This window comes from Mytilus galloprovincialis, chromosome 8, assembly GCF_965363235.1.
Source record: "Mytilus galloprovincialis chromosome 8, xbMytGall1.hap1.1, whole genome shotgun sequence".
NCBI lineage: Eukaryota > Metazoa > Mollusca > Bivalvia > Mytilida > Mytilidae > Mytilus > Mytilus galloprovincialis.
Window position 1 is genome coordinate 55,327,956 of NC_134845.1, and position 23,455 is coordinate 55,351,410.

A 23,455-nucleotide genomic window follows, 5' to 3' on the forward strand; every position below is an offset into this window, starting at 1 on the left:
TTCTTAAATATTGAAGTTTACCCATTCATTGCTAGCTTAGGAACACATCATCAATCAAACGTATTTTAGATTTAAATAATGTCTTAATTTCCCGACCCAATAACGTACACAATACTCCGATGGCATTAAGCAAGGAGCTGATGCATTGCTTTGTGTAATGTCTTTGAATGATATTTCTTGTTATAGTGTAACATTCGAACAAGTGATTTGTTTATTCAATGTTTCATTATCTTAATATGTGTAAGAAATTAAGTTTTCTTATTGACTGTTTATTGAATTTCCACAAGATCTCACACTAATTCACTGTGTCATATGTCTTGTTGTACTGACCTTGCTTTTAGTGCTTGATCTCGATTACAATTCTCCTCGTCTAGATCGTGTGTATACTTGTCACAAATGAGCAACTAAGCACAAAAACAAAAACAAAGGAAAGTGTTTTGTACCGTGTTCTATATGTCTTGAACGTACACGCTACCCCTCTCCGCGGGAAAAAAAATAAAATGAAACAATTCACTTTAAGGGAATGCAAATTGAAAGATGTTTTAGACTATGCTTCAATTCTATTGTATTTGACAATTTGACAAATCAAATACAGATTCTGTGCTCACATCATGTTTGGAAGCGAACCAATAACACATGATCAATTGTTCAGTCATATTGCTTTTATCAATAAAGTATGATAAATGATCAAAGCTAAAACAATATAAATTGAATAAAGAGACTTAGATTTCCAATGTTCCAGCGTTGCTAACTTTAAGGAAATAATGTAAAGTATTTTATAAGAAATGTAACATCGTATTTCACAAAACTCCTTCCAAGTTGAAAAAAAACGTGTAAGCCTTGGACATTTAAGTGTATCTTACGGTCAATTAAAGTCTTAAGAAGTCTCTTTCTTTGCCTACGATCGTTTTGAAAACTAAGGAAATAGAAAATTAAGAATATTAAGGTAGAAATGACAAACTGGGAATCAAAAAGCAAAATAACGGAAGCCGTAATCCAGGATCCACGTAAAACACATCTATTCACACACGAAATAATTCCACAAATTTGACAAAACAAACTAAAAATTAAGAAAATAGTGTTTCAGATGAATTGGATGTGAACGTTTTAAGTGGTACATAACACTACAGGGAGATATCTCTGTAAAAATCAGCTGCACGTTTTGATCACGTTCTCAATGACCGAAAACTGTCTGTCAAACTGCTGTATATCCTATGAAAAAATTCCCATAATGTGTGTGGATCAAGTTTTTGGAAATTTTTATATTTTTATCAAAGGGTAAAAAATTAATGAAAATTAAACGAGCCAAATTAATTTTAGTCAAGGGGCATGTTGGTACTACCTTAAATCAAATATCAAAAGCTTTTAAAATCAGAGAAAATAACTGGAATTAAAACACAAAAAAGCGTCAACGAAAATTGCAGGATAAAGAAAAGATATACTATAATTAAGTCTTCTACATCGTGCATAGAAATGTGTATCTACACTCGCCACGAAGCACGGGAAAAGCTCGCCGAAGATTTATTTATAAGTAATATGCACGCATACATGTATATTATAGCTACATGTAATCGTAGATGTGCATTGAATATACCGATATACATGTACCAGAAATTCAATATGGAATATAATTTATACACGGATAACGGTTAAATTTAGAGGTAGCCAACACAAAATTAAGGTTATTACCAAAAACAAAAGTGTTAAAACGTTCAAATAGGAATGGTCTGTAGTTTGCAAAACCTTTCAAAATATTAGGTACTGTACATGTACTCAATGCCCTGCAACTTCTTACTTTATTTGACTTTTAATTATAATTCGAGCGTCACTTGTGAGTCATTTTGTAAATGAAACGCGCGGATGTCGTCTACCATTCAAACTTTGCACCTGTATAGTGTTTTTATCGTGGTAAAGGAAGCGGCAATGTTAAATCATCAACATTTCAACACTGATATGTCATATGATATATAATATTTAACACTATATATATGAAATAACAATATGTGAAATTAGTGTTCCTCAAAACACCCAAACGTGTACCAAATAACATTTAATATATAATTGTACTTGTAGCATACAAATATCTTTCTTTGAAGTTATGCAGTTCAAAATGCCTTTACCACGTTGAAACAGAACACATAATGTGAATTTTTGGGAAAGACTGACCTTATCAGAAAGTGGTTTGTAACATCGTTTTCTAGTGCCAGACTGGTTTTTCGTCCCCTATCATAACCAGTTTTAAAAAGATAATCCTTTTCTTTCATCAAGTTAAATGAAATGTTGTCCTGTCTTTAAACATAAAATGGTGACCTGTTGTTTAACAAAACGTATTCTCCTTCCCTTAATTATAAAAAAAGAAGAAGATGTGGTATGTTTGCCAATGAGACAACTCTCCAAAAGAGACCAAAAAGACACATTAATAAAGATAATGGAATAAGAAGACAGCTCTCTCCCAAGCAAAAAAAAACACCCCTAACTGTGAAAATATAAGGGCATAGTATTACACTGCAGGCACGGGGACACATTCTACTGAATCCACACAGCATGAGTAACAAACCCTGCAGTAAATATAAAAAATGAGATGTGGTGAGCCCGTTTTATTGATGAACAAACCAACCATAATAACAAATTGTGTTACAAACCAGAACAAAACACAACAAAAAATACTATAACTAAGTCATATAAACTAAAACAAAACTTTTTTTAGGGTGAAACCAGTTTTGGACAGATACGAGTCAGCATTGCTTATGTTACTTGGATTTGGTGGCTTTTCGATCATCCTCGCACTGTTTCACAATGCCGTTCGGAAGCATATATTCCACGATGAGCACAATCTGGATACAACGTTTGATGCTGGTGGAAACGTCAGTCTTAGTTTGACAGCAGTTACTGTTGCTTCTCAACTGTTTTGGCCAGGTGACATTTTACACAGTGCCACCTTGACGACAAAGGTATACTATAATATTTCACCAAAATAGTTTAGCTTTGTATTTTTCATGTCGGGGACTTTTATAGGCAACTGTACGTTATGTTTTTTTTTCTAGTAGATTGAGGACGTACGATTGTCAACAATTGCCTATATTCACTTCATTTGAATTTTGATGGATAGTTGATCTTTGACATTCATGCCACATCTTGTATTTGCTCTTCTTTGAAATATATTGGAATGCTTTGTATTTAAATTTATTAAACCATTGGCCGAATGCGATAGGATATTTATCTAGAATAGCGCTGACTGAAGAAAGGCCCCATCTTTGCTAATGAGGAACATAAACTTGCTATAGCCGTCCATTTTGTACATGAATGAACATTGTGTCTCATAAACTACAAATTTCATAGTTACTCGTTATGCATATCACCCTTCCAAAGCCTGGCCAGTCTAGAAGTTATTTACCTTAAATCTGTGTTTTTTTATGGTATTTAAAAATTAAAATCCATCATGAAATGAAATAACATTGACAGTTAACAATTTGAAAGAAAAACTCATTAGTTTTAAATGCTGTCAAAACAATCAGATATTAAAAAAACTCAAAATCATATAACTGGAATTTTAGCAACGAATATTCTGATGCAAGACACAAAAAACAGAAGCATAATAGTGACTGAAATGTGAAAATGATGTTTTCGGCGATTGCAAAAAATGAAAACTGAGTTCTGGCAACGTCTTTGTTACATTCTTCCACTGAAGTTTGGCGCACACATCATGCACGATGGTCTCGATAGGGTTTACAGAATAGATTATAATGTACAAAATTTGAAGAATAAATGGAAAACAATTAAGAAAAGAGAAAACTAGGTCACAAAAAAGTATCATTAAATAAATTATATAATAGAATAATGGGGTGTTATGATATAAAGAATATACATGTATATAGACCAATGAAGTTTGATATATAAAGAACAGAACAATGCCCCATAAATATGGAATAGAGAAGAATGGCAGAAAAAAATTAAGAAAATAGAAATGTAGAACCTACAGACTGAGTGCAGACCCCCATGCATCATGTCGTATTATATCCCGCACTGAATCAATAAAGAAAATATATCATTTGTCACAGTCAAGGGTCACAATTAGAGCGATAGTTAAATAACACTTAAAGTGATTGGTTATGCGAGATGTTGATTGGTAGTCATGGCCCGTTAGCTGATCTCGAACTCTGCATAGACACAAAATAATTTTGTCGTAATTGGTACCTCAAGTTAATATGCTTATCATACGGAAACAATATAGAAACCGAGGATTTGCAGAACAATTCAATTAGGAAGTTTTGTCACTGATAAAAATAAAAAGAATAAATATTGTCTTACAAAGTAGAGTAGATAACAACTGAAGACTCTTTAAGTCTTTTAGATTCCACTTTTTTCAACTTAACGTCAAAATGTTTCGATATGGATTACATCTCGCGTGAACGGGATGGTAAAACATGTGATTATTTATTGACGGCAAACATACTTGATGTCTAATTAATTTATCTGGAATTTTTTATAAATTTTTCCATTAAGTATTTGATCTGATCTCGTAATTTATCTTTTCTGCATTCGAAAATTGGAATTTATAAACACAACCAGCGGAATCTTATCTTTTAAACAGACGAAAAAAGTAAAATCACAAAAATACTGAACTTAGACGAAAATCAATTCGGAAAATCCATAATCACACGGCAAAATCAAATAACAAAACGTATAAAAAACGAATGGACAAGAACTGTCATATTCCTGACTTGGTACAGGCATTTTCAAATGTAGAAAATGGTGAAATAAACCTGGTTCTATAGCGCTAACCCTCTCACTTTAATGACAGTCTCATCAAATTCCGTTATATTTACATTGATGCGTTAAATAAACAGACACAATAAATAAAATAGTCAAAATATGGGTACATTTCATACTATTGGGCGGTTTTAGCTTTTATTTGTTAAGTATTTTTTTCCAGACATTTGTATTGTGGACAAGGAAATTTTGTATATATATTTACATAAATGTATTGAAGATTTCAAAGCAGATAAATTTGAGATAATTATGTTTAAGTACATTTCAACGACTTGAACTCGTTATTTCAATAAGCCTTCAGACCATTTTACTTATATTTACAGAATTTGATCTATATCTTGTCCTATTTCTTAATCAAATATCAGATTTACTTGAATGAAAGACGTTACATTAATGCATTTGGAATTTGCATACACAATTTAAATGTCGCAAACGAATTAGAGTTAGTATAATCTAGACTTGAAATCAAAGTTCAACTCTGCCAGTTCATCAGAGTTCATAACCTAGTCGTACTAACCGAAATTTCAAATGTTTTAGGAATGAACAAAAGATTAATGAAGCTTTTTTAAACGAATAACTAGCTAAACTTTTATTATCATTATCATGTTAGTGACCATGCAGGACGAACGTCACTTTCCCATTGTTCTTCTACACCCTCAGCTACTATATTTAGTATCTGCTGAATAAGTACATATCTGTTTGGTAGCCTTTGTATCCAATATGAACAAACAGTAATATGGTGTTAACGTAAAAACACATAGTCAGAACATATAATCAACCGAAAACGTTGATGATTCTTCTTTTTTGCTTTGTGTCCAGTAGCAAATAGTTCATGCATATTAAGGATGTGAACAACTAGACAATTTATCCAATATAGCTTTTATTCGCCGATAATAATTTACATGTATCTATCCACATGACAACGGTGGACGAGCAATACAAAGCTTAGTTCAATCATACATCCGATTGATCAATTGATGGTGTTTTACACCATTATGGCACTCTTGGTGTGTGTCGAATCATAATGGGGTTCCCAGAGTGAACCACCTGCTGTCGGCGATTAATAATATTAAAAGAAGATAGGTACCTGGTTGAACTGTTTCACACTAGTCATTTGGGGCCCTTTTTAGCTTCCTGCTCGATGTGAGCCAAGGCTACGTGTTGAAGGTCGTACTTGACCTATAAAAGTAATTGTTTACTCTTTGCACATTTTTACTTGAAAGGAGAGATGTCTCATTGCCACTCACACCACATCGTCTTATTTCTATAAACATGGAAATGTATAGTTAGTATATATCAAATTAACTTGCTCTAATTTGATAGACGTGTAATATATTATAAAATGCCTGTACCAAGTCAGGAATATGACAGTTGTTATCCATTCGTTTGACGTGTTTGAACTTTTGATTTTGCCATTTGATTTGGGACTTTCCTTTTTGAATTTTCCTCGGAGTTCAGTATTTTTGTGTTTTTACTTTATACATGTAAGCTTTAACATGCAATACGTGCTTTTAAGGTTATTCTTAGATTCATGAATCTATAATACCTTTCACTAAATTTATGAGGTTTTTGCTTGTTGACTTTAATAACAAAATATTACGCAAACTTATTAATAAACTTTCTTCTTATTATAATTTTAATTTGAAATCGAATCAATTTGGTTTACATCATTAAACAAGGTCAATACCCGCGTACCTGAGATTTTGATTAAGTCTATAAATAAGAACTAATCTTATTTAGCTCAATATTTGAAATGAAGGAATGTGAAAGCAACACGATTTCAAAATAATATCCCCACCTATATCTTTTAAGTGCAAACTATGTTAATGTCAAACGATACAATATACTGACATTATACTTAAATGAATATCAAAGTTCCAGTTTTCATAATTTGTTGAGACATTTTCAAAAAAGGGAGACGAAAGATATCAAAGCGATATTTAAACCCATAAGTCGAAAACAAACTGACGATGTTAGTGGAAAAAAACCCAGAAAAACAAGACAACTGAAGACAAACAATAGTACAAAAAACAAAAATTAGAAAATATAGCATAAGCTTCTACTAATATATCATTTCTCATGAAATTTCTTTTTTCTTCTTTTTCAGAATGGGATAGCTGGCCCATTTTGGTATGCAGTTGGGATTATGATTAACATCTTCATATTTCCAATATTTTCTGTCCAGTTTAAAACAAGAGCACCTGGTGCTAAAACTTATTTACAGGTAAACAAGATGATCTTATCCATTACTGTAATGTCTTTTTTGCTTATCCGTTGACCGTTGCTCTCCTGTTTCATACAACTTTAAGTTTTTCGTATCAAAAGTCGAATTTTCCGATACAACAGATCTAGCAAATGGTAGCAGAGTCACAAACAATGACTACACATGTGTAGGTTGTATGTTTTAAATATTATTAAAATATGCATAACATTTTTGCTTTTAAACATGAGAACAAAAACAAAAAGATGCTTAGTCTATCATTTGTTTTATTCTACTACAGCAACATATCTGCCCAAAGCTTACTGTCTTTTGCGATGAGAAACACACAATACCATGAAAGATTGAATATTAACAAATGTTTCCTATACATACACGCTGTATTCATTAGTTGCAATTTTCGTTTGCATAATATTTATAAACCTTATTATAAATTATGGATCATAAATATGTAATTGATAACACAGTAAAATAGATAAAATATAAACAGATTAGCTAATTTTATATTCAAACACATTAATTTTTATATAAAAACGAATAAAAACCGTTATCTCAGTGGCTCAGTCTACAAATTAAAAGAAATACTTCCTGGAAAAAAAATAATTGTATAATATTTTATGTAGCGATTTGACTTGATTGGTAGTTTCACCCAGCATGCAATTACATTATTACTGGAACATTATCATGTACTTGGTGAATAACAATAGTGGCCTAAACAGTTAAATCTAAAGTGCATGGCAGAAATTTAAAGAGTTAGACAATTATATTATATACAAATTTTAAGGAAACTTTAAGATTTGTTACAGTAGCATTTTTTGTGTAGAATTTTTATAAAATATAATGCGCATTCAGGTATTCCAAAAATAAGACATTCCATTAGTTAGTAATTATTAATTTTTGTATTGCATTTTAATTGTACCTTTTCTTCGGCTAACGAGAGTTTCACTGACACATACATTTACAAATATAAAAACATAGAGATATGATTAAACATTAACGAAACCGCCCATAACACAAATAATGAAATACTTTGACAGCTAATTATTAGTTGTTGTTCCTTCTGAACATACATGAAGTATTTGCCACTGGATTGTCATTAAATAACCAGCAATTTGAAACTAGTTATTACATAGAACGTATGGTGTTAAATGTCATTTTTGCCATTTTAATTTTAAACTAGTTCGTGCTTACATTTTTTTAAAAGCTAGATATTATAAATTAAAATTGAGAATGGAAATGGTGAATGTGTCAAAGAGACAACAACCCGACCATAGAACAGACAACAGCAGAAGGTCACCAATATGCCTTCAATGCAACGAGAAATTCCCGCACCCGGAGGCGCCCTTCAGCTGGCCCCTAAACAAATATATATACTAGTTCAGTGACAATGAGAACGCCATACTTAACTCCAAATTATACACAAGAAACTAAAATTAAAAATAATACAAGACTAACAAAGGTCAGAGGCTCCTGACTTGGGACAGGCGCAAAAATGCGGAGGAGTTAAACATAGGCGCAAAAATGAGGCGGGGTTAAATATAATTGCCATTTTATTTTCAGCCGCATTATCTTCAATCCGAATATGTTCAATTTCGTTTAATACATCAAATACAATGTTGATCTACACGACTGATATACTATTGTGTTCAACTATGGTGCCATTGCATCACTTGTTTCATATTCAGTGTAACTTAAAACTTTACTTTATTTTCAGATTATCCATGCACGATTTGGCAAAAAGGCACACAAATTGTTTTGTGTTTTTGCTCTTGTGACAAACCTTGTAATCATGATTGGCTTACTTTTGGCAGGAAGGGCAACTATACAATCACTGACTAGGGATGCTTCCGACGAATTTTGTTTGTTTGTAATGGCAATACTTTTTGGTTCGTACTCGCTGATTGGTGGAATAGGCACAACGTTTTACGTTTCATACTTCAACGCGTGCCTCGTTTTCATTTTGTTAATTGTATTTGTAATCAAAATATTACACAATTCAGACTCAGAATATGCATCAATAGGAGACATTTCACGCATGTACAAATCAATTTCGTGCGTAGAAGGTCCCGTTGAGAACGCGAATCACAGTTATCTGACATTCAGATCCGGTGTGGCGTTTTTATATGGCGTCATTGAAGTATTTGTGTCGTCTGCTGTGACGTATTGTGACCAAGCATCATGGCAGAGTAGAATAGCAGCGAAACCAGTTCAAGGAGTATGGGGATTTTTACTGGCTGGTTTCATCTGGTTCTCTATTCCATCCACTATGGCAACAACGACCGGTATGGCTTATATAGCTCTCAGCGCAGAAAATGGGACGCATTACTTGAGCGCTGGTCAGATAGATGAAGGTAAGCGTTTAAATTCCACCGCCTTTTTTCCTTTGTTTAACATGCGAGTTACATAGTAGTCTAATTTAGTATTGTTGGGTTTTATTTGAAAGTCACAATTGATATTATTTACATCTTTGATTAAATTTAGTGATCGATTCTAGCTTGACAAATGTGAGGACACTGACCTTCAAAACGGTTCATTGTCCTCTAATAGTTTTGTTGGTTTAACTTTTTTATTTGTGTTCAGATGTCGTCTATTGATGTCATCTTACATAATCAAAATTGATCACCTTTTATATGAAGCGTTAAAGTACCAACTAATATTTCAGTCTAGAAAGAACGGTATGTGAATTACTAGTTTTGATGCAAAATTTGACATGTTCGGTGTGAGTCAATGCTACGTTATGAATGTCGTACTTTGACCTATAATGCATTGGTCAACTTTTTAAAACTGTGACTTAGATAGAGAGTTCACTTGTCTCATTAGCACTCATATCACATCTTCTTAATATATATATATCTATTAACAGAAGAACAATAAATAGCCCCCTGTTAAAGATTAAATATCCCGCCAAAATGTGTAATTAGATTACAGGGTTGCGTTAGTTGAGCTATCTTTGCCAAATACAAAATGCAACAACTTGATTCCTAAAAAGACCAGAATGTAAGCGTGTAAGATATGTCATGACCCTTCTGTCATGTCTTTGAATATATAGTATACATGGGTTTTTTGGGAAACCGTATAACAAATGTTATTGACGATAGTATTATTAATATCAATTTAAGATCAGTCTGTTTAAAATGTATTATCATGTTCATCAACCTGTTCTAGATGTAGTATGGAACAGAAACAAAATATTATTGATAGGGGCGCGAAAGGCTGTCGAATATAAAGGTCGCGATCGGTTGCCTAGGGTACCAAATTACGTACAAGGTGGAAAAAAAAAGTCGAAAAAAAACCTCTATATATTGTAATTTATACTTGTACGAATCGTGAATATTTTAGATCACTATGACGTGTAATAACCTTTTTTTGGAACGTGCAGAAGCTTAAATTGGCTTCACGTTAAGTTTTCAAAATATTGTCGGACGTGAGGCAATTATATCTCAACTAATCGCACGAAAAGTGGAAGATCTAAATTAGCGATATACACACGTTTCCATTTCATCGAAGATTATGTTAACTTACGAGCGGTCTGTCCTGTAGTAGAAGTTCATTGAATTGCAGAATAATTAACAGTGTCTTATTAGTGTAATGACATTTCTAAAAGTTATTGTCTTCCCACGTATTAGCATTTTTATTGTTCGAAAACAACTTCTTTAATGTTAAATTGTGCAAAGTACAGGCATTAAAGTGTTCCATCTGTGAGTTTGAAATATAAATAGCAGCGTTCTTGCACTCTTCTGTTCTAATTTATTGTCTGAAGGTTGTTAAACGGATGATAAAAAAGCTTCCGGGAAAATTAAAACCGGCACTTTCCAATCAACATTGATCAAATTACACTGTTGATCAACATTCTTTCAAAGACATCTCCATATATTGTAGTTAAGTGTTTTAAAATAAGGCCAAAATAAGACAAATACGTGTTTCATACGCCCTTGAAGAATACATTATCCTTTATGGTAGTTATATTTAGATTTAAAAATAATCTAAATGTTCTATTTATAAATAGTTTCGGAAATTCTCTGAAAAATGATTTTCAATAAATGTTTTATCTTTGCAATTCTTAACATTGCAAATTGTCAGGGTATGCATGGTTATTTGAGGCTAGGAAGGGCGACAGCAAACACAACTGTTTATACATGTATATATATTTAGTTTGGCCTAAGTTCATGTAACATACTTCATTGTATTTACAATTTGCAATAGAAGGAGCAAATAAAAAGGAAACACTCTGTTACATCGTATATGAAAATAAGAAGATGTGATATGATTGCAAAATGAAACAGCCACCGATTAAGGGTCAAATGAAGAAGATGTAAGCACTTATAGACAGCCGCATGTCCATTCAATGAAAAAAAATATAATATCGTATAGTGTGCTATAGAAAGCTCCGATATGAAAACTAATGTGTGTCTTATACCAAAACAATTTACCAAAAAAAAAAAAAAAAAAAAACGAAAAAAAACAACCAGATATATCAAACACGAACTTAATTAAGACAACAACCGAACTACATGCTCCTGACTTAGAAAAAAAAGAGGGACGAAAGATACCAAAGGGACAGTCAAACTCATAAATCTAAAACAAACTGACAACGCCATGGCTTAAAATGAAAAAGACAAAAAGAAAAACAATAGTACACATGACACAACATAGAAAACTAAAGAATAAACAACACGAACCCCACAAAAAACTAGGGGTGATCTCAGGTGCTCCGGAAGGGTAAGCAGATCCTGCTCCAAATGTGGCACCCGTCGTGTTGCTTATAATAGGTACATACGTAATGTATTGTATACATGATTGATTGATTGATTGATTGATGATGTTTTTCACCCAAACTACAAAAAACTATCTATATCGCAGCGCTTACAATCAGTCTTGGATTGAAACAATTTTGGATTGAAAACTAGTTTTGTGTGAGGCACCAAAAAAGAACTTATTTTGAGTGCAACACGAGGTTGTATAGCTAAGTAAAAGTCATCCTCGGAATCTATTCCACATTGAGACTAGACTACTCTTAATGAATGATATTTGAGACGTATGTTTTATGTAATCATTCGAAGGAAATGTTGTGAATTTGCAATTTTTTTTTTTAATAAAACAAGTGTTGACCAGGAGTAATGTAATTCATATATGCAACTCAAATCCAATCATTTAAAAACTGGGGTGTATATATATACATACGTATTATGAACCACTATATGAACAAATCGAAACTTTCTATTCGATTTTAGTTGATATGCAAATCTTACGCCAAAAAGACAATTTATTCTTTTAAATTAAGCACTCATCAGTTCGTTAATTTCTTGTAACAATTTATTTTTTATTCTTTAGATTTAGAGTTGAGAATGACACTGCATATAATTGCATTTAGTTTAGTTAGATACTTATCCTTCTGTATGTGAAAGCCAACCTGGAGGAGATTATTAGCTATCTTAATGGAGTTTAATTCCCCCCAAACCACGAAGTCACAACTACTATCCTAACTATTGTTTCTATTCGTTTTAGTACGTTCTGATTTAAAATTTATGAGAAAGTTTACAACAATATTACCAATAATGCACAACAAACACATCTAAAATGTCTGCGGTTAATTTAAGTGGTTTTATCACGCTTTTCATGATTAACTGTACGAATTGACTCAAGTTTATTTGTTTTTTTTCTATCGGTGTCACAAAATTAACACATTAATTTTTAAATCCCATCTGTTGCATTTGTAACAAACTGCAATCAATACATATAACAAGTTCTATGATCTTACCCAGAAAATATAACAATATAAAAAAGAAAATGTGGTATGGTTGTCAGTGAGACAACTCTCCACAACCGACCAAATGACACAGAAATTAACAACTGTAGGTCACTGTACGGCCTTCAAAAATAAGCAAAGCCGGGCATACTGCATAGTCAGCTATAAAAGGTCCCGAAATGACAATGTAAAACAATTCAAACGAGAAAATAACGGTCTAATTTATGTACAAAAAATGAATGAAAAACAAATATTTAATACATAAACAAACGGCAACCACTGAATTACAGGCTCCTGACTTGGGACAGGCACACACATACAGAATGTGGCGGGTTAAACATGTAAGCGGGATCCCAACCCTCCCCTAATCTGCGTTGTAACAGTACAACATAAAAACGTAGTATAAAAATTAGTTGAAAAAGGTTTAACTCATCAGAAGGATAAAAATACAAAATACAAGTGGACGTGGCCGGGTACTTGTACATCCCAACAACAAAAAGACACTAAGTTCAGATCTGAGAGTACTAGCAGTTACTGACAGCTAGTTCAAAGCCACTAACAACTTATAAAAAAATATCATGCATCTAAGACTATATTATCAATCAGTAAACATCCAAAATCCCATGGATTCAGTGTAAACACTTCATGTGGTTAATAAAAGAGGATCGATATATACCGGTTCGAATTTTACATCCTGGTTTCAAAATGAGAAAAGGAATTGTTCATAAGAAATAAATTCGTTATCTTGATGTAATCAGGGGTGTACGGAATTTTACACCGTTGTTGAAAATTCATACACCCATTCGGCTGCGCCTCAGGGTGTATAAATTTTCAACTACGGTGTTAAATTCTGTACACCTCTGATTACACCAAGATAACTAATATTATAGATATAGGCTTTATGTGTTTACCTTATTGAAACTACCAGATAAGTATGCAATTCAATGTTCGTCATCCTTGCTGAATCGAAACTAATTTAGCACGAAATAAAAGCAAATAGTTTTTAGAACCACGCACACGAGTCAATAGGTTTAATTTTTTTTAATACATCAGTGTGATACAATGTAATAGAAAAAATGATTCAGTTTTGGATATAAGTCAATTGGAAAAATATTTGAATGAAACATTTAAAGTTCCCATATTATCAAATACAGGACCAACGATGATAAATATGTTTCACTGCATGCAGTGCAAAACTTGTGTGATGGATTTACTGCCTTTTCTTTTGAATGTACTCTAAAGCTTGGGTCTAATAGATTTTTTTGTAGAATTATTTTCTGCCAAAAAAATCTTTTATCGTGTACGTTTTTATATTGAGAAGGATAGGCAAACCTTATTCAATATGTCTTTATATTAGAAGTACATACTAGCAGATGATTTTCGTGTATATAAAAAAGTAACTGTAATATTTTGATATTATACAATTATTATACTTCACAGGTGGTACATGTATATATCTACTAATATATATATACATATACAAAAATGTAGAAGTATTAACCACCCATGGACGTATTTTTTGTATTTCTTGTTATTATTTTGAAAGATTGATTATGTATAGATTTGCTTTTCCCACGTCCGATTTTAATAAGATTTGAAAAAGTAAAATGACACGAGTGCAATCACAAATATGGTATATACATGTATGCAGTGTAGCTGTATGCTAAGCTTGAACAATAGACAACGGATATTAGGTACATTGTACGTGTGAACTGTTACATATGCATACATGTATATAAAATGTTACATATGCATACATGTATATACCATATTTGTGATTGCACTCGTGTCATTTTACTTTTTCAAATCTTATTAAAATCGGACGTGGGAAAAGCAAATCTATACATAATCAATCTTTCAAAATAATAACAAGAAATACTGGTAATCTGTTTATGTGGTTCATAAGTGTTTCTCGTTTTTCGTTTTTATATAGATTAGACCGTTGGTTTTCCCGTTTGAATTGTTTTACACTAGTAATTTTTGGGGCCCTTTATAGCCAGCAGTTCGGTGTGAGCCAAAGCTCCGTGTTGAGGGCCGTACCTTGACCTAAAATTGTTTACTGTTATAAATTGTTTTTGGATGGAGAGTTGTCTCATTGACATTCGTATCATATCATCCTGTATCTATACAGTATTATAAAGCCGACAAAATTCATTTACCGTTGTTACGAAAGAGACGAAGTAGTTTCATATCACAGAATTTAATATTACAAATTGATAAAATACTTTGACAGGTTCTAACAAGATGATTTATGGTCTGATTTTGCCGAGTTTGCTTATATTCTTTGTCCGAGTAATTGTTACCCGAATATCTCAGTCGTTTTATTGTGTCGATCCCTGATGAATACATTGTAAAATTGAGAATGGAAATGGGGAATGTGTCAAAGAGACAACAACCCGCCCAAATAAAAAAACAACAGCAGAGGGTCACCAACAGGTCTTCAATGTAGCGAGAAATTCCCGCACCCGGAGGCGTCCTTCAGCTGGCCCCTAAACAAATATATTGTACATACATGTAGAGATAGCAAATAGGAGAGACCGAATTATTGGGGATACAGTAAATTTCTTCAAATGAAAATTTAGACGACAAAAAAGTAATGCTCTGGTGACACTTTCTATTTCTTCTCAAATATCATTGATGGCCTGCGGCTGCTGTCTGCTCTTTGATCGGGTTGTTGTCTCTTTGACTCACTCCCCATTTCGATTCTCAGCTTTATTGTCATGGCAATTAAGATTATATAACGGAAGCATTTATTTCAAAATTTGAAAATAATTATATGAATAACCAGCTATCGTAATGTACTTGAAGTCTTGAACATACATAAAATATTTGCCGCTGGACGTTAAACAAACAACAAGCAATTTTTACCTTTGAACCGTATTTATAATTCTTTTAGACGTAATTTGTGTAAATGTACTTTTAGGTAAATATTCACATGAAGTTTTTAATATGCATGAGACGTTAAGCAACTAACTATCAATCAATCACTATTGCTGAGTTATTTAAGCATCATTCTTAAATTGCAGGATTGGTGACACCTTTAATTGCAGAGAAGGTCCTTGGTTCTTCTGGTGGAATTCTCATTCTGACCATGGGAGCTATGGCTTTAATGTCGACAGGGTCAGGAGAGGTCATGGCGATATCGTCCATCATCGTTTATGACATTTATCAAACATACATACGTCCGTTCAGGTGTGTTATTTAAGTTATTTTGAAATAGGAATAACCAATGCAATTAACTGGAAATAAATATAAAAATACATATTTGAACATACGTCACAAAAATTGACACTTTCCCAATCTTTTGCGCAGATATAGCAAGTTGTGGCACAAACGGCAATCCCACAACCATTGATTTAAAGTCATAAGAAACCTCAAATTAAAAAAAAAATATGCATATGTTTTTTATAACTAAATGGATAGTTTTTATTATACAACTTATGTACATATACTTTTTTCTGAGGAAAATTCTTTAATTTGTCCACATTTAGAAGCAGTTTACAGTTATTTTTAATTGCTTCCAGGAAGCAATTCGCCGACATATTTTCCGTATGCATAGTGACCTGAGCGTAACCCTCCTCGTAAAAATCCGCTGGTCGCAATACGCATGGATCTGTCATTAAAATAAACAATTCTCTGATTGTACATGTTAATAAATAAACTCATCATATATACCAGGACTAATTTTTGTATATAGCCAGACGCGCGTTTCGTCTACAAAAGACTCATCAGTGACGCTCGAATCCAAAAAAAGTTAAAAAAGCCACATAAAGTACAAAGTTGAAGAGCATTGAGATCCATTTAAACACGTGCTCAATACCCATGCTTTTTGTTATTTGTTTACTATAAGGTGACAATCGGTAAACTTCGGCTTCAAAACACTGCATTTAATGAGCTGCCATATTTGTTAAATCATAACAGACAGAGAGATAAAAAATTGACGATGATACGTTATATTTGCGTAAAAAATGAGAAAATCGTGCACAGAGGACTAAGTTTATGATATATACATGCATTGGTGAAAGAATTGGATAAACATTTTTTTTCACCACTCACTCGTTTCATATGACTTTAAACAATTAATTCTTCAACATCCGCCACTGCTTTATTAAAATAGAATCGTTGTATCGTTTACGTTCGTTGCAATTTCACCCCTTCACAATTCAACCCCCCCCCCCCACCAAAAAAAAAACACAAAAAAAACAGTATAAAGGTAGTTGCAAAACTATCCCAATTTTGTATTTATGTTTAAGTTGTGGGGTCCGGGGACACTCTCTGTACAATTGAACCGCTCCAGCTTACTTTAACCTTTTTATACCGATACTTAAGAATCAGACGACAAACTAAGCTTATAATACAATTTGAGATTAAATTCGACCCCTTAACGTACAATCAAGTATTTTGTGTATAATTCACCACTTACCCGCTATTTTCCCAAATGATCGTAAGAATCTATGTTCAATGTAAATGGAGATTTGTATTGTTTCAATGTAGGGCCATATATTTAACAATACTTATACATTCATATTATTAACTTGATATATTACTAGTATATAATGACATATGACATAAGACATAAGACATTGTATTTCACTAAAGTCCCAACATGGGGTATGTTAGTACATTGTTGAACAAACAATATAGTAAACATGTTTTGGATGAGTAGAAATTTATGACTTATCTTTCTTTGAACAAGATTTTCCAATTAATACCTTATTGACAATTTTTATAGAAAAGAATTGAAAAGAACAGATTGTGTTTTGTGTGGGAAGTTGAAGAAACAGACGGTGGCTGCTACTTATGCAAATGACCAGGACCGGGAAATTTTGTGTCACTGTCGAAGTGTCAACAAGTGTCATAATTGCTTAGAGGATATTCAACGACGTCATAGACCAAATTTATTTGGAATCAAACCACCGTATATGTGTCCGATTCACGGACAGTATCGTCAATACCAAGACTATCTAATCACTTTTAAGAACTGGTGTATCATTTGGGTCACATTGGCGATAATTCCATTAGGATTGATAATCTTTGAGTCTGGTATCGACCTTAACTGGATATTTTACGTCGGAGCAATTATAACAATTCCCTGTTTTCCACCTGTGATGCTTTCCATTATATGGGTAAAAGCAACTTCAAAAGGACTCATGGTCGGTAAGTTCAATTAGCTTTTCCAATTTCCATTCCGAAATTATAGCCTTTACTGGATAAATACTTTAACCGACTTTTCGTTTCTTGACATGTAGTAAGATTGCATCAGAATTAAAGAGGCGAAAGCTACAACATAATGTTCGAACTCATAAGTAGAAAATAAACGGATAGTGCCGTTGCAAAACGATCACTACACAAACATCTATTGATGCAACAGTGATTATTATAATTTGCCGTTGAGGTATCTTATGAAAAAATGATTGTTCCTCTTAAAAATGCACACGAACTCTTTTTGATACGTTACAATTGTTCCAACCAATGAAGTTTTTTACCAATAACGGGTAGTAATTTTTCAAACTTCCGAATCAAGGTTGTGGAAAAAGAACAATTTGAATAGTTTAAGAAGGTTATATTCTTAAATGTCGTCTGCTGTTGAATTTTTACCAACATGGTCAACGTCGTATGCAAGCGAAGTAACCGTTACACTCCCTTCTTTCAGTTATCTGGCCGTCTGTTTGTAAGACATCATGTCGAAAAAAATTGACAAACGTTTGTTTGCCATACTGTAAGAAAATGGTTTCATCTTTGGTCTAGAGCTTTATAATCTTCAGCTGTACCGTGTAAGCAATTTTACATTTGCCGTGCAGATACTTCTTGTTTACCAAACTCGTGTTGTCAAATTGTTCAGTTCTTCTATAAAGGCGAATAATTTTATATATTGGTCTGAATTTGATAATGATGAGTTGTTATGTGTCTGGAATTTTTACATTTACAATTTATCCACTTCCTGTTTGCCAATATTTTGCAATTTGTACAACAATCACTGTAAAAGGAAAATTTTCGTTAATTTTCTTGACTTCTAACAAGGGAATGTAAGTTATGCTCCATTACACATGCAATCTCAATCAATTACATGCATCGGTGCAGGTTCAGTTTCAGTTTCAATCTGGTTGTATAGAGAATAGAATCTGAAATAACGCGGTGACTCATACTTTTTATCATTTTTTGAAAAAAGCATAGTAAAATCTTAATATTGACAAAGTATCAGAGAATTCTGGGTTTTTTTCTTAATCTCTGAACTACCTTAATACACAGTCTATAGACCAATGTACTTTTTAATAGATCTGCATCAAATAACAGTTATATTTCTGGAGCTAAACCTTATGTCATGATTATGATACTGCAAATATATTTATCACCAATATTGAAAAACAGCTAAATAGATATATGAAGATGTGGTATGAGTGCCAATGAGACAACTCCCCACCCAAGTCACAATTTATAAAAGTTAACCATTATAGGTCAAGGTATTGCCTTCAACACTAAGCCTTGGCCCACGCCGAACAGCAATTGAGCTATAAAAGGCCCCCAAAAAATACTAGTGTAAAACGAATCAAACGGGAAATCCAACGGTCTTATCTATATAAAAACGAAAAACGAGAAACACGTATGAACTACATAAACAGACGACAACCACTATACATCAGATTCCTGACGTAGGACAGGTGCAAACATTTGCACCGGGATTAAACGTTTTTTAAAATGGTATGAAACCTTCTCTAAAATGGTATGAAACCTTCATAGAAAGACACACTATAAAATATCAATTGGAAGGCTTAACTTAATCACAAAACGCAAATTAACACATTATGAACGAATACATTTGCAAATTCATAGTTAGTAACAATTATAAGGGATAAATAATTAAGGTATAAAGTAAATAAACAGGTTTAAACAAAGTTTAAGTATGATACAGCTGAAAAAAATATTTTATCAACGAATTAAAATTTGGTTAACCAGCTGTTTGTTGTTGGAGCAAGGACTACAATTTTATTGGAGGACATCACTTCAAATTAAAAACTTTAATTGCCTTATTATATTACATTTTCTCATTTTGTTTTCCCCGATTGAATTCATTTTTGTAAGATAAATTGAAGTAGCATGTTTGGACACATTTCATTGTTTATTTTCCGTCATGAAACATTTTGTTGATGGGCAGTGATGTCGGATATTTTAAAACGAAGTGTATTATGCCTTTTTTTCTTTTCAGGAGCAATCATGGGATTTTTCTGCGGATCAGCTGCAACATTAACAGCAGCAAGTATGTACCCGAATGGTTTAAATGATTTCCTTCTAAATACTGTGCAAGATTATAGTATTTTAGCTGGAACATGCTTTAGCTTTGGTGTTAGTCTAACCGGATGTTTGATTATTTCCCTTTTTACGCATAAGATTAAAAATAAACATGATGAAGATATGGAATGGCAGAAAATGTACAACATCGATAATCCGCTTAATCCTTGGGAGTTAAATTTTAAAGAGGAGCTCGAAGGACTCCATTTTGATACGAAACCAACATTTCAGCAGATGTCGACTACCTTTAGAAAAGCGAAAATTACAGCATACGTAGGGGGCTTTTGCAGTATATTTTTATTCGCCATTTTGATACCTGGAATTATGGCTACGTTTACCGTAATGAGTGAAACCCAATTCAAAGTTTGGGTGTGGTTTACGCAAGGATGGGCAGTTGTAATGGCTGTTATAGTTATCGTTGCACCTCCGTTCGAAGAAATTAGAAGGATTGTTAAACAATACCATAAGAACAAAGAAAGAAGACAAGAGGCGAATGGAAATATCAACGACAAAATTGTAATGAACGAAGTTATTTTCAAGGACAAGTCACTTGTCGATAGTAATAGTGTCCCTACGAAGGTTTAATATTTATCCGTTATTATAGGGAAAATAAGTTGGCAACATACGTAATAGCGTCCTTACGAAGGTTTAATGTTTATCAATTATTATAGGAAGAAGATGTTGAAATCCTACATAATTGTTTTCTACTCACGTAACTGCAAGTCATTTACACAGAGCACAGAGTCGTGTTGATTTATATAGAATGCATTTATATCAGCGATATATTGGATACATTTTTCAAGTTTAAATACATATGACGAGATAAATTTATTGTAACAAAAATAACCAACCCATGCTGTTTTGTTCATGTAAAGGTTTAATCAAACTGTAATAGTTTATAAGAATCGTTATACGTTTTCATCATGATACTGATTTGCTAAGTGTTTGTAACTTGAAAAATATTAATATATACTGACAACACTTTATATATATATTCAAGGGACAATAGCTGTCAAATTCATGGTCACTGATTTTACTTAAATTTTTATATTTTATTTATAATAACTAAAACGTATATTCAAATTACAATAAGTCTTGTAAATAAACAGTTAGCACTGCATGTACTCGATAATATTTATAGGAATTTTACCTTAAACATGCATAACCAATCTTCCGCTATTGGGTTAAATTGAAAGTCACATAACTACAAATTCAATGATGTCGAATTATTCACTTGAAAGTGAATAATTCATCAGCATTGTTGCTTTGCTCATTTGATAAAATTGAAACAAATGGGTTGCTTTTAAAAACGAATTGATATTTCATCATTTCACTTATATTAATGATTGAATTAAACAAAATCATATTCTGTTTTTATACGACCGCGACGCAAATTTTTTTTGCGGTCGTATATTGTTATCATGTCGTCCTCTCCGTCGTCGTCGTCCGAAGACAGTTGGTATCCGGACAATTACCTTAGTATAAAATAATAGAAATCCATGAAATATACACAAGGTGTATTCAACGCAGGTTGGGATTTATTTTGTTTGGGGTATTGGTTCAACAGTTTAGGAATTAGGGGCCAAAAAGGTGCCCAAATAAGCATTTTAGTAGTTTCAAGACAATAACTTGTGTTTAAGTGTATAAATCTCTCTGAAATTATACCACAAGTTTCCATACCACAAAGGGATAGTTAGGATTGACTTTGGAGTTTAAGGCACACATTTAGAAATTGGGGCAAAACAAATGGGGAACAACAAGGGTTATCTTTCCTGATTAATGGACACTTAAGACAATTTTAAAGCAGTGTAAGGGAGGTAAACCAATGTGTTTTTATTGGATGAAATCCATAACACTGCTTGTAAATTATGTTTAAAGAAATGTTTAGGTGATTAGCTGTCAATTTATTTTTAGAAGTTACTATTAATTGATATTAGTTTTAGCCTTAATTATGTATGTCATTTTCTATTTTAAGACTTTTATGATGTATTCTTAAAAATGGGCAAACTCCATTTGAAATATAAATTAGAGATTATGACCATATCTTGAGGAATTTTTTTTTTGAAAAAGAGAAAGGGGGAGGTGAAAAAAAATTAGGGGGGATAAGACATTGTTGGAGGGGACAATTTTTTCTCATTTCAGATTTCAGAAATTTCTTCAAATCTTATTTTTTTTTTAAAAGAAAGTGCTGGACTCGGGGTGGGGATCAATTCGCAACAGCATTGTGTATAACACAAAAGCAAAAAAATACAAATCATATAACCAATTTTAAGCTCTTCGACTACAGTTATTCTTTGTCAGAAACCTATTATGTGTCAAATATTTAATTACAATCCAAATTCAGACCTGTATCAAGTGCTAATATTGTGTCCATTTTTGCCCAAACTGTTCAAGGTTGGACCTCTGCCGTCGTATCTAGCTGCGCTCAGCGAAGCAATTTCTTTTTTCATATATCTTATATAGTGCCCCTCTAAGCTTAACACTGGTATTTAAATACCGAAAGTTGTGTTTTCATACATACAATTTGGTAAACGTCTTCATGAATGCTTAGCATATGTTGGGCAACATCTCATTATGTTCCTTTTCGAACCAGTTTACATTTCAATTTTAACTTTAAAATTTGTTAAAGGTATGTAATAACACATTCAACACCGGCAATTGGTATATAAAGTATTGGTGTTTGTATAAGCTTTTCATGTTTGTTTCAATCAAATGTATCAGTTAGCTATCTACCTCTATTAATTTTAAATGTATGAATATTTACATTGTATAAAACAATGACGGTGTTTAAGTAGCATTTTTCATGTATTTGTATTCCTTATTCGCAAGACATACCTTGCGTATAAAAATGTACTCTGGTTTTAAGATATATAATTAATTGTATTGTTTTTAATTTAACTGTGTCATATTTCGGAGTTAATAAAACCTTCTAGTATTTATATCAAAAGTTTTGTAGAAGAAAGATTGAAGAAAATGCATTTTAAAATTTGCAATGCAAAGTAATGACTCTGTCAACAACGTTACTGATACAAAAACTCAGATTCAACTTATGTATAAAAGTGTAAACCAAAACATATTTAAAACTAAAGTCATTAAAAAAAGAGTGTCGGACAGGCCATATATGACAATAAATCCAACTTTCACCATATTCAACAAGATGTACAGTAGTAAATTATACAACGATATTGGTTTTAAGATGTTTAAAAAAATCATGTATATGTTCAGGGATATACGGCATGATATTGTAAGAAACTAAAAGTCCACACAGGATGCTGTGTTACCCGTTTTTTTCCTACAAAAAGGCTGGGAAACGTTTTTCAAATGGATTTGCTTTGAGACAATTTCAATGGATATCAAATATTAATCTGTTTGGAGCACAATTCTAAATGTAACAATTTATGCATGTTTGTGTAAGCGCAATTAATTGCACCAAT

At 32.5% G+C, this 23,455-nt stretch overlaps 1 protein-coding gene across 1 annotated transcript in view; it reads left to right on the forward strand.

Moving 5' to 3' along the window:
- The window catches only part of LOC143043723 (uncharacterized), a 30,957-nt gene extending 9,859 nt beyond the window's left edge, over positions 1-21,098 (forward strand). Inside the window, exons 2-7 of the mRNA XM_076215904.1 lie at positions 2,708-2,951; positions 6,878-6,994; positions 8,703-9,339; positions 15,761-15,926; positions 17,467-17,891; positions 19,939-21,098. Of these exons, the coding sequence (XP_076072019.1) occupies positions 2,708-2,951; positions 6,878-6,994; positions 8,703-9,339; positions 15,761-15,926; positions 17,467-17,891; positions 19,939-20,606 (2,257 nt within the window). The 3' untranslated portion in view covers positions 20,607-21,098. The remainder of the gene's footprint in view (positions 1-2,707; positions 2,952-6,877; positions 6,995-8,702; positions 9,340-15,760; positions 15,927-17,466; positions 17,892-19,938) is intronic.
- Positions 21,099-23,455: the final 2,357 nt, after the last annotated feature.